We start from the raw sequence: 16,073 nt of genomic DNA, 5'->3' as shown, positions 1-16,073 counted from the left end.
GGACAACAGTGTAGTTGAGAAATCATAGGAAAGTGACAAGGTTCTGTACTTAAGTTTGTAGATCTGGAAATGGCATATGAAACTGCTCTTTTCAAAACACTACAATTATATAGAGCAAATGGAACATTTATATAGAGCGATATATAGTACTTAAGTTGTAAGTCAGCAGTTAGATTGGAAGGAAGTGCTGGAGATATCAAATTTTGCTGTTTGCTTTATGTAGATATGGTGTACTCATATACACATCCAGTGCAAGTCTCCAAGATTCTTTAACTAAATTGAATAACAGCTCTAACAAATTTGGCATGAATTAAGAAAACTTCACCTATTCTTAATGGAGTATATACAGAACAAGTAAAATCTTTGGGCTATTTAGGCACAGTTTTTAGTGAAAATACCAAATTTAATTTGGAAATACAAGTAATTCCTATTTTATGCTGATTTGCTTTTACACATTTTTTTTCTGACACTGTATACATATATGTTATACCACTGTCTATATATTGCTATGCACCTGCTTGCATGTGCCTCGTACACATCACCTCATATCGATGAGGTCAAAATTTGTTGTTGATTTGAAGATATTAAGAACTGAGGTATGCAAACATCTATTTGATATGCTTCAAATGCTGTTATTTCCACACATGCATAATTAATTGCAGATTTATTTTGCACCCTTATTAAACATTTCAGTAATACCAGCAAACATTGTGGTTTAAGCCAATAAGAATACAGTTTGGTTGGCTAAATCCCAAATTGCCAGCCCATTTTCACTCGTTCAGTATCCAGGTAGATACCTAACAGGGTGCACCATGAGAAAGTGAGGATTGGACATTAGGTCAGAACCCTGGTCTATTCTCTGCATTCTTTTAAAGGCTATGTGGAGGTCTCCTCTCAGTTATACAGCTCTGACCCTTAAGCTGCATTGTGAATGGAGAACCTATAGAACAAGTAAAACATTTCAGCTATTTAGGCACAATTTTTAGTGAAGATGATAAGTTAAATATGGAAATAGACAACAGAATCAACAAAGCCAGTAGTATGGTAAGGAAGTAAACGAAATACATTTTATATGGAATAAGAGAGAAATTAGTCAAACACTAAATTAGCTGTATACAAGACAGTGTTCAAGCCATTTTAACTTATGGATCTGAGAACTGGGTTAAAAAAAAAAATTGACGAAAGACTAGAAACCACAGATAAGAGATCCTGAGAAAGATTAGGGGTGTGAACAGATGGCATCAATGGCAATATCATATTAAAAACGAGGATATTAGGAAAAAAACTTGACATTGTTAGCATCCAGGAATGCGTTAGCAGAGCTAATCTCAGGTGGTATGGTCACTTAAACAGAATGGGAGAGGAAAGATTAACAAAACAAGTGTTCTTTACCAGGTTTGGCTGGAAAAAGACCCAGAGGAGGACCAAGATATAGGTGGATTGATACATTAAAAAGTGCTTTAGAAAACAGAAATATGAGATCTGATAATGTTTGAGTCTTGACAGGTAACAGATTGATTTGGAGGAAAATTGTTGATTTGAAGTTAGTAATGATGTAAGTTTTTCATGTAGTGCTATCATAATATCCTGTACACCCTGTGAAGGTACATGTCAGGAATTTGATGATGATATCAGTGAATATCCTCATCACAATAAGGATACTCTAGCACACATACAAAGAGGCATTGCTGTTAAAAGTTTAGATTCAGAGTTAAAAAAATCATACAAAAACTCAAGTCTTGTTTTAAGATTATTGACTTTTCACATGAAGTTAAATTAATCGAGTCAACCATAAGAACAATCTTTAAAAATAAGGATAAAATTAAATAAGTAGATGATATGTTACTTCCTTTTTGTCAAAGAAAATTGCCCATTCTCAGAGTTAAACTATCTGAGTTGAAAGTTGGAAACATTGTTAATTATGTACATCAAAGATTTAAATCAAAATAGATACCCAAAACACAAACACACACATGATGACAAATAATGCTTTCAGTCCTTAAAAAAAATAGATAAAACAGCCAGAAGATGTCAAAGAAACAGTATCTCTCATTTATGGAAATTTGTTTTACGTGTCTTGGAATACATCTCCCGTGCAAAACTGAGTTTACATGTAGACAACAATAAGCAAAGCTTATATGGTGGGGAGCCAATTGAATAATTTTATATGGAAATAGAGAGAAAGTAGCCAAAAAAGACTAAGTTTTCAAACCAGTTTTAAGTTAATAATTGTTGATAGTTGAGTTAGAAGTAAAGCACTTATTCAAGGATTAGAGACCAGATATGAGAGTTCTGAGAAAAATCAGGGACCTTAACAGATGACATCAGTGCAGAATCATATTAAAAATGTAGCCATTAGCAAGGAATTAACATCATGCATTCATAAATATGTGAACAAAGCTGATCTATGGTTACTTAAACAGAATGAGATAGGAAAGGATAGCAAAATAGGTATTTGATGCCAAGATGGCAGGAAAAAGACCAGAGGAAGACCAATATCTAGGTGAATTGGTTCAATCAGAAGAATATAATAACAATATTGGAGTGCAGAGAAGTAAGACTAATTTGGAGAAAATTTGTTGACAGGAGATTATTATTAATGTAAACTTAGCTCAGTACAAAAAAAATGGTAAATGCAAAAAAGTTTTAAGAATACAAAAAACGTTAGTACCTGTTAGGTAGCTAAAGTAACATGTTCGCATGACATGTCTGTATGAATTGTGACTTTCTACTAAGTAACATGAACATGCAAACGCATAATATGATTATTCGTGTACTGTAGTTCTATTGAACTGAGAGAATTAATTAGATTTTTCCAAGTATTGTTCAGTTTCATAGCACTACTGCTGCTTCTTTGAATAATTGATGTCTGTAATCATCAACTGTGTAGGGCATAGAGCTGTTATCCCAGTCTATAGTGTGGTTCGAAGTTGAAAAGTGATGTGCTAAACCGGAGGTGATCATTCTGTTGTGATTTACATCACCAATATGTTCTTTCTGTCTTATTTTCAGGCTTCTCGAAGTTTGTCCAATGTAGGAAAGACCGCACGTGCATGGAATATTATACAGACCTGGATATTTATAAAATGGAACACTGTCCTTTGGAGATCTTAGAACCTGTCTGATGCTAGTAGTTGGTTTAAATACAACCCTGATGTTATGGGCTTTTAACAATCTCAATTTTGGTGGAAATTTAACCCATAAAGGGAATGACTGCTGTTGTAAACTTAATCATTCACTGCTGTCATAGTAGGCTGTTCACCCCTTGTTCACATCATGTAATTAATGATAATGACTTTTCTACATGCTAAACTGTCAGTACTGCAGCACATAAAATTGTCCATACATGTGAAATCTTAGAACCTGTCTGATGCTAGTAGTTGGTTTAAATATAACCCTGATGTTATGGGCTTTTAACAATCTTGCAATTTTGGTGGAAATTTAACCCATAAAGGGGATGACTGCTGTTGAAATATGCTGGGAGACTGTTCTTTCTTGTTGGTTATCTCTGTATAGAAATTTGTTGATGATGTTTCGAGTATAACCATTTTGCGATAGTGTTATAGCGATTTGGGATGGTTCTATCAGAACTTCATCGTCAGAGATAAAGTTTCTGACTCAATTTCTCAATATGTGGATGATGCTCTGTTTATATGACCTATGATGGTTTGAAGAGTAATGTAGATATCGTCCAGTGTCTGTAGGTTTTTTGTAAATGGACAATTTGAAATTGTTATGTTGTCTTTTAACTAGTATGTCCAAGAAGTGTAGTTGTTCGTTGTTTTCTACTTCTAGAGTAAATTTGATTTTATTGTGGAGTGAATTGATTCTATTGACAAACATATGTAGGTTTTCCATGTTGTCCTGCCATATGACGAAGATATCATCCACATATCTCCACCATATTGATGGTTTAGGAGTAATGTTGGTGAAGATTTCATTTTCAAATTTCTCCTTGAAAAGGTCTGCACATGGTGGTGACAGAGTGCTGGCCATGGCTAGGCCTTCTAATTGTTGGCATATCTTGTTGTTAACTTTGAAGAAATTTGATTGCAGCCAGTGCTTGAACATCTTTGTAATATCAGCAGGAAAGAGATCTTTGATAATGTTCATGACTTATTCTACTGGTACATTCGTGAATAAGGATACTACGTCTAGACTAGCCATTATGTCTGTTTGTATTATCTTCATGTTTTTGTATTTGTCAACAAATGTAGGATTCTGTTTGTCTGATTTTTCCCTTAAGTAAGTAAGCTAGGTGCTTAGCCAATAGGTAAGTTGGGGGAGGACCTGCCATCTACAATCGGATGAAGTGACACCTCTTCCTTATGCACTTTAGGCGCCCCATACAGCTAGGAGTGATGGCATGTGAGGATTTAAGTTTTCTTTTTAGTTCTTCAGGCCAAGTATTCATGTTACGGATCAGGAAGTTTGTCTCATTGTGGTTCTTCATTGTGGGATCTCTGGTGAGGATTTTGTACGTGGTACTATCAGATAGTAAGTCGTTTAACTTCTTCATGTAGTCTTTTGAGTTAAGGATAATGGTGGCATTCCCCTTGTCTGCTTTAGTTATTATTATTTCTTTGTTCTTCCTCAAGTTCCAAATAATTTTCCTATCATATGGAGTGGTATTAAGTTTTAGTTGTTTTGCTGTTGCTAAGATAATTGTGCTTTGGAATCTAATATCGTTGGCTACAGCTTGTGGTAGCAGGTAGAGACTTTTTTTTCAATTCCACACATAAAGTTCATTTTAGGAATGTAATTTGGAGTGATTGAAAAAGTTAAAACCTTTCTTTAGGATATCTGATTCATGTTTGGAAAGGCAGTGATTCGACATGTTGAAAATCACTTTATCTGGGAGGCCTTTGTGTGTCTGGTATTTTTCCTTATAAAGTTCTTCAAATTTTCTAATTTGTTTGACTTTATTTAACTGGAAAGTTTTTTCGTAGCTCTGTTCTATCATGTGGTCTATATTATTCCAGGTCGTGTAATCTAGACTATTGTCATGTCATCAAAATAGTTGCGGCAATTAACATTACTTATATTCAATTCGTACCTGATGTGTTGGATTCTTTCTCTGAGTAGTGCCAATTAAGTCCTTTGATGATAAGGAATTTAGGGATGATAGAGAAATCCCTACACCTTTTTAGGAATGTTAAGTGGTTCAGTAGCTTGGCCTTTCTGCATTTTTCCTTTTCTAGGCACTGTACTTTGTGTTTCATTAGCCTATTTAAATTATACGTAGGCTGTTCAATAAGTTATAAAACTATATTTATACAGAAAACAGATTACCTTTAATCGTCATTATTTACTTGGTCTTTTTCAAAGTAACTACCATGAGACACGATGCATTTGTCCCAACGTTGCATCCACTTCTTAAACACATGTGAAAGTCCTTTTTTTGAGAGTTCTTTCAAAACCACCTCTGCAGCTTTTACACATGCTTTGTTGCTTTCGAAATGGTGGCCTTTTGGTGGTTTCTTGAGCTGAGGAAACAGCCAGAAATCGCACGGTGCGAGATCAGGACTGTGTGTAGAGTGGTAGGATATCTATGTTGTTCTTCTGCAAAATGTCCACTACACAACCAGCAGTATGTGACCTTGCATTATCGTGGTGCAATAAGACATTCTTCAGCAATCGACGCTTCCTTTTGACGTGCTGTACCATTGTCCGTAAAACATCTGCATAGTATGAGCCGTTTACAGTATTCCCGGGTTCTACAGCATGTTGGTAAACAATGCCTTTGTAGTAAAAAAACGTTATGGTCATAATTTTACCAGCCAATTTTACAGTTTTTGCTTTCTTGGGGGTAGGCGAAGACGGATGCTTCCATTCACTGCTTTTTTGTTTCATTAGGGTCATAGTGATACAACCAAGCTTCATTTGCTGTAATGATGCGTTTTAAGAAGTTGTCGCCTTCTTGTTCCAGTCTTTCTTTCCATTCTGTGCACACATCCACTCGATGCTGCATTTGCTCCGGTGTCAAGAGTTTGGGAATCCATCGGGCACAAACGCGTTTCAGTCCCAAATGTTCAGCCATGATTGAGTGAACACTTCCCACAGAAATATTCAGGACAACATGCAACTGGCTTCCTGTAATTCTGCGATCCTCTTTGATGATAATCGCTGCTGTGTTGATCATTGTCTCTGTGATGGACGTTGAAGGTCTTCCCTCACGTTCAAGATCTTCCACATTTTGCCTTCCTTCCTTAAAAGTTTTATGCCAGCAAAAAATACTTGCCCTTGACATTGCTTCATCATGGAAAGCTTCGCGTATCATGTTAAAAGTGTCCGATGCTGATTTTTGCAAAAGCACACAAAATTTAATCGCATAACGCTGTTCCAAGGACGCTTCCATTTTGATGACTGGTCGCAGCTCATAGGCACGCCGAAACAAGCTTGCGTTTAGTCACGTGACACTCTGGCACATCATCCCGTATACGCCATCTATCAACCTCTTTTGTTAAATACAGACAGCAACATTTCTTTATTCCACAGAAATTAATATTGTGATGAGTGGTTTCGCGACAGTAAAATTAGTCTTATTACTTATTGAACAGCCCTCGTACATATTTTTGGTCATAAAATGTTAAAAAATATAAGACTTATTGATAAACTGAGCATAGATATTTAATTTGTACGTATATTCATACAATATTGCCTACTAGTTTCGCTAGTAACTGACTAGCTTTTTCAAGGCTTGCATAGTAGAAAAAAATGGTAAATGCAAAAAAGGTTTAAGAATACAAAAAACGTTAGTACCTGTTAGGTAGCTAAGATAACACGTTTGCGTGACATGTCTGCATGAATTGTGACTTTCTACTAAGTATCGCGAACACGTGTTACATGCAAACGCTTAATATGATTATTCGCGTACTGTAGTTCTGTTGAACTGGAAGAATTAATTAGATTTCTCCAAGTATCGTTCAGTATGATCCCTTGATTTCTGTTTAGGTTGCTGCCTGTATGTAGCACTACTGCTGCTTCTTTGAATAATCGATGTCTGTAATCATCAACTGCGTAGGGCATAGAGCTGTTATCCCAGTCTATAGTGTGGTTCGAAGTTGAAAAGTGATGTGCTAACCTGGAGGTGATCGTTCTGTTGTGATTTACATCGCCAACATGTTCTTTCTGTCATATTTCCAGGCTTCTCGAAGTTTGTCCAATGTAGGAAAGACTGCATGTGCATGGAATATTATACAGACCTGGATATTTATAAAATGGAACACTGTCTTTAGGAGATCTTAGAACCTGTCCGATGCTAGTAGTTGGTTTAAATACAACCCTGATGTTATGGGCTTTTAACAATCTCAATTTTGGTGGAAATTTAACCCATAAAGGGAATGACTGCTGTTGTAAACTTAATCATTCACTGCTGTCATAGTAGGCTGTACACCCCTTGTTCACATCATGTAATTAATGATAATGACCTTTCTACATGCTAAACTGTCAGTACTGCAGCACATAAAATTGTCCATACATGTGAACACTTTGAGGAAGAAATGGATCTAGATTCACATACATATTGTTGGGATTTGTCATGAGTTGCAGAAATTACATGCCCAAACTTAGTTTGCTTACACTTGATCAAAGATTAAGCAAGATTATAATTTCTTGGCAAATTTAATTAAATTTGTTAAGCATTATCATAGAGATGACACTTAAGCAGTATGGGGTATCAAAAGCATCCAATGGATTCCTGGTGCTCTTCTTTAAGTAGCACCAATAATTATTTGAAAATTTAAACAGTTGTGGATGAAATTTCCTTAAACTTAGTGCCATTAGACAGACTGCAACATTTATTTTCTGGTGTAATAGGAAATTTTTACTAAAAATACTAAAGATTTTCTCTTTTCAACTTGCCTTACTTCTTCATCGATATTTTCTACCTGAAGGTGACGTATCACTTATTTGTGATACAACATGAATTGTTTCACTGCAAGTCTTTATTGGAAGGTTTGCTATGGCAAAAAAACAAGGCTTTTACAAATGGATGCAGATGATGTAATGATGGCACCCCCTTATGAGAAGATTTAAAACTGAAGCTATGATATTAGCATATTGTATATGTTAATGAAAGTTTTTTTTTTCACTTGGTTTAGTTAAATTAAACTTCGCAAGAAGTTATATTCTTGTAATGTAAAGCACAGCTCCTAGGAGATGTAATACTGCCTTACATTATGAGGAGAGGTCACTACCCACACCGGTTTCAACCTTTTTTGAGGTCTCATCAGTGAGTAGGTAGACCTGAATGATATCAAAGTTTAAGTGAAAAGAACTTGCATACCTTCACTATACGAATGCCATAAATTTGTGCCTATATATTATAACTAAGATGAAAAGCCAAACTGCTATTTTTCTGGCAACCTTAATTAAAATTCAGGGGATAAAAATCCCTTGTTGTTTTATAGCCAGTAAGCAAAACTCTAAGATCGAGAACTACGATCTATGAGTTTCATGCCGAAGAACTATCGGCAAATCCAAGCGTAAATGACCACTTGGTAGTACAACACCAAGGCAACTCGAAGCAAAGGTGGAGCAAGCTCCCTCACCACCCTTGATATTTTCTCACAATGTAAAACAAGTTAAGGTAATTTAATTAAAGTCGCCAGAAAAATAGCCATTTGGCTTTTCATCTTAGTTATAATATATTAGGTACACCTTTATTGCATTCGTATAGGAAAGGTATGTAAGTTCTTTTCACTTGAACTTTGATATATCCAGGTCTACCTACTCGCTGATGAGACCTCAAGAAAAGGTTGAAACTGGTCTGGGTAGTGACCTCTCCTCATAATGTAAGGCAGTATTACATCTCCTAGGAGCTGTGTTTACATTATGAGAATTACATTATGAGTGGTCACTTACGCTTGGATTCGTCGATAGTTCTTCGGCATGAAACTCATAGATCGTAGTTCAAGATCTTAGAGTTTCGCTTACTGGCTGTAAAACAACAAGGGATTTTTATCCCCTTAATTTTAATTAAGGTCGCCAGAAAAATAGCCAAGTTATATTCTTATTTAATCTTTTTTTTTATCCAAGTGTAAGCAAACATAGTTTGTGTATGAAGTATCTTCACTACTAGTCTACTTGTATATGGAGCCTAATGACTTCACATTAATTGCCTTCAGTGGCAATATCATGTTAAAAATGAGGATATTAGGAAAGAACTTAACTTAGCATCCAGGAATGTGTTAGCAGAGCTAATCTCAGGTGTATGGTCATTTAAACAGAATGGGAAAGGAAAGATTAGCAAAACAAGTGTTCTCTGCCAGGTTGTTAGGAAAAGACTCAGAGGAAGACCAAGATATGGGTGGATTGATACAGTAAAAAGTACCTTAGAAGATAGAAATATAAGATCCTAATGTTGGAGTCTTGACAGGTAACAGATTACTTTGGAGGAAAATTGTAGATAGGAAGTTAGTAATGATTTTTTAATAAGTTAGTAAGTAAGTTAGTAAGTTTTTCATGTTGGTATCATATCCTGTATACTCCTTGAGGGTACTTCTCAGGAATTTGATGACGATGATGTATTTCATAATGCAAAGCACATAATGTGAAGTCATTAGTCTCCATATACAAGTAGTCTAGTCGTGAAGATACTTCATGTGCAAACTTTCTTTGTTAACACCTGGCAAGAAATTAAGAAATTTACTTGTTGTAATTGTTTATTATCTTTCACTGTTTTACTTATTAAGTTTTCTCGTTTGAAAGTTGTACCGAAGTATCAAAAGTAAAGTTTGTCTTTACTTTTGATATTCTCATATTATATTGTTCTGAAATTTCATTTAATGAATTCACTGATCTTTGTAAATCATCTTGTGATGTAGCTAATACAATTTGATATTTTTGCAAATAATAGTATCTGTGGTATTTACTGGTTTATTTGTATACCAAATTGATTATGCTCTTTACAGTTTATAATTTTACTTATTTATTAAAAAGTACTTGTACACCCCTGAGAGTACACATCAGGAATTTGATGATGATGATATATTAAAAAGTAGAAGTGATAGGGTATGCCCTTACCACTCCTCTATCTATCTTTCCATTCTGATATTTGTTCTAATTTGACTGCTATTTTATTTTCTGTATATATTGACTAAGAGCTGGTTTGGTATTTTGTATTATGTGTCTTGGTATACTTAAATTTTGTTGTATGTGCTATATTTTCTTGAGAAAATGATAGATTGGGTTAAAAATAACAGCACTTAACAACTTAAAATATGCATAAAGATTGAGTCAGAAATTCAATGTGTATTTAGGTCTGCATTGAATTTATATCTGTGTTTTGTTATTTTTATACTTTAAATAATATAAAAAAGACATATCTCTCTGTTGTTATAATCTTTTGTTATTTATCATCATCTTTGCACTAGCAGAAAATCCATATAGGATTGCGAACTGATCACAGATCTTACTCTCAAATGTATTTGAGGTTAGTCTTACATCAGATTTAAGTGTATGTGTTGGGGAGGGTATTTAAAAAAAAAAAAAAAAAAAAAAAAAAAAACATGCGAGCATTAAAAATGTAATTGCTTATCTTTTAACTACCTGCATATGGCCTAAAGCTATCCAGCTTTAGATGTGAGCCATTTCAACTGCGTGTCATCTTCGGAGCTCGTGGAAAAGACTTTTCCCATGGGTAAAAAGCCAATGATATCATAAAAGGGGTACTCCTAAACAAAAATAGACAAAATCACCATAAAAATTAATATTTATTTAGAGTAGTAACATGGAAAATTTTCCAGAAATAATATCTATAATATCTATATTTTCTTGCTTCTAATGTCTATTAAAAATTTCTAGTAATAATAAAAATCACATTTCTTGTTTTTATTGCAGACTGAGAAAAGCTTGGTTCTGTTGCTAGATGATGTTTTCATTCAGAATGATCCATATGGTGTAGTTCTTGTCATGGGAGCTTGGAATTATCCTTTTCAACTTAGTGTTTCGCCTATGGTTGGTGCCATTGCAGCAGGGAATTGTGTTATTTTGAAACCATCTGAACTATCTCCAAAGACTGCTGAAGTTCTGAATGAACTCATTCCAAAATACCTAGATACAGTAAGCATTAATGGCATATATATTTTTTATTTCATTTTATTTTTTTATGTGAAGTTATAAAAATTCATCCTGTATTTTATTTTAATCTTTTTTTTCTTTATTACAAGTGATGAGACTCGATCTTCATTTAATTTCCAGTATTGAAACCACATGTTTCTAAACATAAAACAAGTTTATTAAAACAAACAAATAACCTGACAAGTTTAGTAAGTCATTAGACTTGCATCACTAGGATTACAAGACTTTTTATAAGACTAGGGAAAAGAAATAAATTACACACAGCAGATGTTATTAGAACTTCAGCTAGTACATATGAAAAAAAAAAAAAGTTGTATAAACTAATATGCAAGCATTGGAACAATGCTAATTGTTGCAGTCACATTCTTTGTCATAATGCATATCATTTCCCAGTTGATGGATTTTTGATTAATGCAAACCAAACTTGGTGTAGGATTAAAGTGGGGATATGGAACATTTCTGAGTCTTCTTTAAATTTTCTTCTAAAACAGTTATGATCAATATATGGCATTTCTGTTTCTTGCCAAACTACTTGGTGGCCTGTATTTGTTGTGTGGAAGTCCATTCCTGATATTTTTTTTTCTCAATGTCTTATGTGGTTAGACATGCCTATCTCTCTAGGCTTTCTCATCTGGCCTACATAGTAAATGCCACAAGAGCAGTGAATTTTGTATACACCTGCTTTTTTGGAGGAGGATGAGAAGTGCTTGGTGGCTGTAAGAACCTCAAAATCTTAAACATTGGCAAAAGAGCCTCTTTAACATTGTAATCATGAAGCAACATTACAACTTTGTTTGTAACATTCATGATGTAAGGTCACTGCATTTTTGAAATCTCTTTATTTGAAGGAGCTGTCAGAGATGCATCAAGAATTTTGTTCATCGTCTTCAGCTCGTACCCATTGAGGGAAAGAGCATGCCTCAGGTTATGCAGTTGCTCATTTTTTCTTTTTTTTCCAGATGTATTGGAAATGTAAGCTCAATCACATAATGTTTTTATCATGCCTATCTTTTGTAATAGATGGTGGTGTGAGGCAGCATATAAGAATCATCCAAATGCAGCTGGTTTTCTGTATACTGAAAAGATTAATCTTTTTTCTTTCTCAGATACCTTGCGAAGGATGTCAAGGAATGGTAATTTTCTGTGATCTTCCAGTTCAAGAGTGAATTTTATGTTTGGGTGCAAGCTGTTCAGATAATCTTTAAATCATCTGTTCTTGACCAAACAATGAAAATATCAATATAACACTAACCAAGTTTTTGGTTTTCTGTGTTAATTTTATTAAATGCTATAATTTTATTATTTTTTTAAGATAAACATGAATCCAACCCACAAATGATGGACTTATTGTATATTAATATATGGGGGAGGCTAAAGAGTTGTATACTCATTAGAAACCCTGCTCTTGAGTCCAGATGTGGAACTTTGTCTAAGCAGAGCAGTGATCTTGTTTTAATATTCCTTCATCAGGAATTCAGCTCACTTTGTCTAACAACTATCAATTTCCATTTGATTTTTTTTTTTTTCAAGCTTAGATGCAGTCTCTCTTTACATATAACGTACCCATAAATGAAGTATTGGACCATTATCAACTGGTCCAATACTTTTTTTTTACTAAATGTTACAAAGCCTCTCAAGCATTACCTCTATTCAGTTTCTTCAAATAGAACAAACATTTTTACAAATTACTTTTTTTTTGGCCTGGTTATGGGGAGTTCATTATCCTCTCTTTCTGGAAAACTGTGAACAAAAAAAGCCAACCAGAAATCTTCTGTCTGGCAGTGATATGTGGGGCTAGTTTTATCAAGAAATAAAAGTGAAAACTGTGAAAGTTCAGTGAGGATTTGTTGTGGAATTGGAATTAATTTCAGCATCCCATTTGAATTAGTTCATCTTTTAGAGTTTCCAGACATAAGGAATAGAAATGAAGGGTTAGCATTTGTAGATGTAGTTGGATGATTACAAATTAAACAAGATTTAGAAGTCTTTAGTGGTGGTAGTAGTGGTACTGTGAATATAGGCAATGGTTATAAAACTGTTTGATGTAAGAGATGGTAAACAGGACAAAATTACATAATTGCATCTATAGATCAGGATCATCTATGGAGAACTGAACTGCATAAACAAATTTTCTGGGTACAAGGACTATCATTATAATTAACTGCCAAAGGGCTGAAGTTAGTGTAAGTAGTGAATTCCAATACCGAATTTAGAATTCATTTATAAAAATTTAGTCATTCTTTTTACATCATTATATCTTGTTTGATTATCTATAAGGGTAGTATGCTTAATTTTCTGATTTTTAAAGGTTTAATATTTTTTATTTATTTTTTGTATACACTGTATTGTGCATCATGGTGCCGATGCACCAAACACGGCATGTGTGATTACATTTGCTGCAACATGTGCAAAATATATGGCCTTCATGGAACAAGAGATTTATGGAAGGAGAATGAAACTGGAGATTGTTTGTCAAAAGAAAGTGTTTCATAGTGAATGCCAGAAGTCTGAAGAAGATGTACTCCAGATTCTTAACTTTAGCATGCTAAGTAACACAAGATGTACAGGAAGTTATGAGATGAAGGAGGTATTGCAGTTTATGTACACTAATACCAGAAGTATTCAAAATAAGATTGAGGAGTTTTTTGGTATTGGTTAGCACAACTTGGCTAAGCATTAGAGATATTAGTGAGACATGGTTGACTGAGGATGATATTGTCATAGGAGTAGAATGCAAGGAAAATCTCTTTTGTTGAATTTCATATTGAAAAGAAAAATTGTAAAAAAAAATTTTAAAGCGAAGAAAAGTTGAGCAGATCTCAGATGTGAACTGTAGACTAAAATACACAAACATTATTCAAGAAAAAATGAAAGAGTTTGAGATCAAGAACCAAACATTGGAGATTCAGTGGCAAGCCCTGAAGAAAACAGTGATTGATTCAGCCATAGAGTCATGTGGTGAGGTTGTTTGCAAGGATAGAAATATCAGAACTCCATGGTTGACACAGGAAGTTAAAGAGGCAGTGAAGGAAAAGAAGAAAGCATATCGAAAGTTCCTGGTGAATAAGTCAGCTTGTGCTCTTAGAGAATACAGAGACAAAGGTAAGAAAGTTAAACATTTTGTGAAAACTAGCTAAAAAAAAAGTCATGAGAAGATTTTAGTAAGGACGTAGAAAATAAATATCAAGAAGGTGACAAGATATGCTGGAGTCTGAAATGGAGGAAAGAGTGCTGTAAAACGAATAGAGATATGATAAAGATGACATGAAAACTGGAGCAAAAGATATCCTTGATGTATGGAGTAATTACTTTGAAAAATTGCTAAATGAAGATGATATTTGACCAGAAATGCTCTTGTGTGGAGGTATAAAAGGTGGTATGGTCATTTAAACAGAATGGGAGAGGGAAAGATTGGCAAAACAAGTGTTCTTGCCAGGTTGGTAGGGTAAAGACCCAGAGGGAGACCAAGATATAGGTGGATTCATACAGTAAAAATTGCCTTAGAAGACAGAAATATAAGATCTGATAATGTTAGACTCTTGACAGATAACAGATTAATTTAGAGGAAAATTGTTGGTAGGAACTTAGTAATGATGTAAGTTCATGTAGTACCATCAGGGCTGGATTAAGACCCATAGAGGCCCTAGGCACTTAAAAGATTTTGGTGCCCCATATATATGTAATTTAAAATATAAACAATAATAATAAACCATAAAATAAATTTTTATTTTTCAAATTGAAACAAAACTTATAGTAAGATGGAAAATAATGTTTATTTTTGTATACTTCAACTTTATTTAGATTTGAAAAGTTTTCTCCTACTTTTTTTAATTGCAGAGTCTTTGATCAGATCCTCAAAATATCTTACGTAACACATCTGCTTCTATACTTAGTAGAGATAAGGCATTTAACCTGCCTTGTTGCATAGTTGTTCTGATGGGATTTTTAATATACTTCAACTGAGAAAATGAAAGTTCAGCTGAGCAATTTGTGACCATTAATGTTAACAATATATGAAGGGCAATGTCTACATTTGGAAAGGCACACTCAATATTGTCTTCTACAATTATTTTATAAAGTTCAGCATGACTGAATCTTGTTTTTACGTTTTTTGTTGCACAGAACTTATGGCGCACATATGAGTGAAACTGAAGCTCAGCTGAGAAATTAGTGTTCAAGTCCTCTGGGTAAGCATCAATCAGCTTTTGACAACACTGAGAATACCTTTCAATTTCAGTAGATGATGAAGTCACTGAAGTAGCATTATGTGGCACATAACTTAGAAAAGAAAATCTCTCTGATATTTCTTTGTATATCTCTCCTCCTCTTCTCATCTCAGTTTCAAGTTTGTCAACAATTGTGTAAAAGTTGGTGATACGAAATTTATCTCTGGCATTCAGATATACTTCTGGAGCATCTCCATCATTGGGTACCTTCTTTCTGATACATTTGCGCATTTGAGCTGCCTTGTAATCAACATCTGGTAGCACTTTCTTTGTAGCTGCTTCATATCTTTCAAATTCGTTTCGTGAAGTGCACAATTAGTCAGCTAATGATCCATACGGATCTGCACATGTTTTTAAGTTGACATCCTCATTCTGTAGAACTTGGCTTACTCTATGAAAATCTCATCCCAAAAATTCAACATAAAAACAAATTCTAGCTCTTGCATCTTATTTGCAATATTATCTACTTCTCTTCTAGTGTCTCCCTTTTGTGACTGGTCTTCGGCTATACAGTCTAACGCTTCTAAAATTTGAAGGAAAGATTTCAAAATTGCTGCTGTTGCCATAGCATGTGCCTCCCATCTGGTATCAGAGAGGGATTTTAAGATATTTTCATTTCCAATACAACCTTTAAGAATTGTCCACTGGCTAGTTGAGGCTGAAAAAAAGGTATAGAGTAACCGCAGAGAAGAAACAACAGTAGAAAAGAAATTAACTGCCTCTTGACAGCAGTCAACAGCATTTCGGCCTACTGAATTTAGTGAA

General features: G+C 34.3%; 1 protein-coding gene across 4 annotated transcripts in view; it reads left to right on the top strand.

Moving 5' to 3' along the window:
• Window positions 1–16,073, top strand: part of Aldh-III (Aldehyde dehydrogenase type III) — a 199,302-nt gene that overhangs the window by 117,589 nt on the left and 65,640 nt on the right. For all 4 annotated transcript variants that reach the window (XM_090415160.1, XM_090415161.1, XM_090415163.1 and 1 more), the window contains exon 5: window positions 10,843–11,064. In XM_090415160.1, the coding sequence (XP_090271286.1) occupies window positions 10,843–11,064 (222 nt within the window). The remainder of the gene's footprint in view (window positions 1–10,842; window positions 11,065–16,073) is intronic.

The sequence above is a fragment of the Typopeltis vanoorti genome, chromosome 26 (assembly GCF_054136105.1).
Source record: "Typopeltis vanoorti isolate ZY-2024b chromosome 26, IOZ_Tvanoo_1.0, whole genome shotgun sequence".
NCBI classification, from domain to species: Eukaryota; Metazoa; Arthropoda; class Arachnida; order Uropygi; family Thelyphonidae; genus Typopeltis; species Typopeltis vanoorti.
This window is presented reverse-complemented; position numbering and strand designations above follow the sequence as displayed.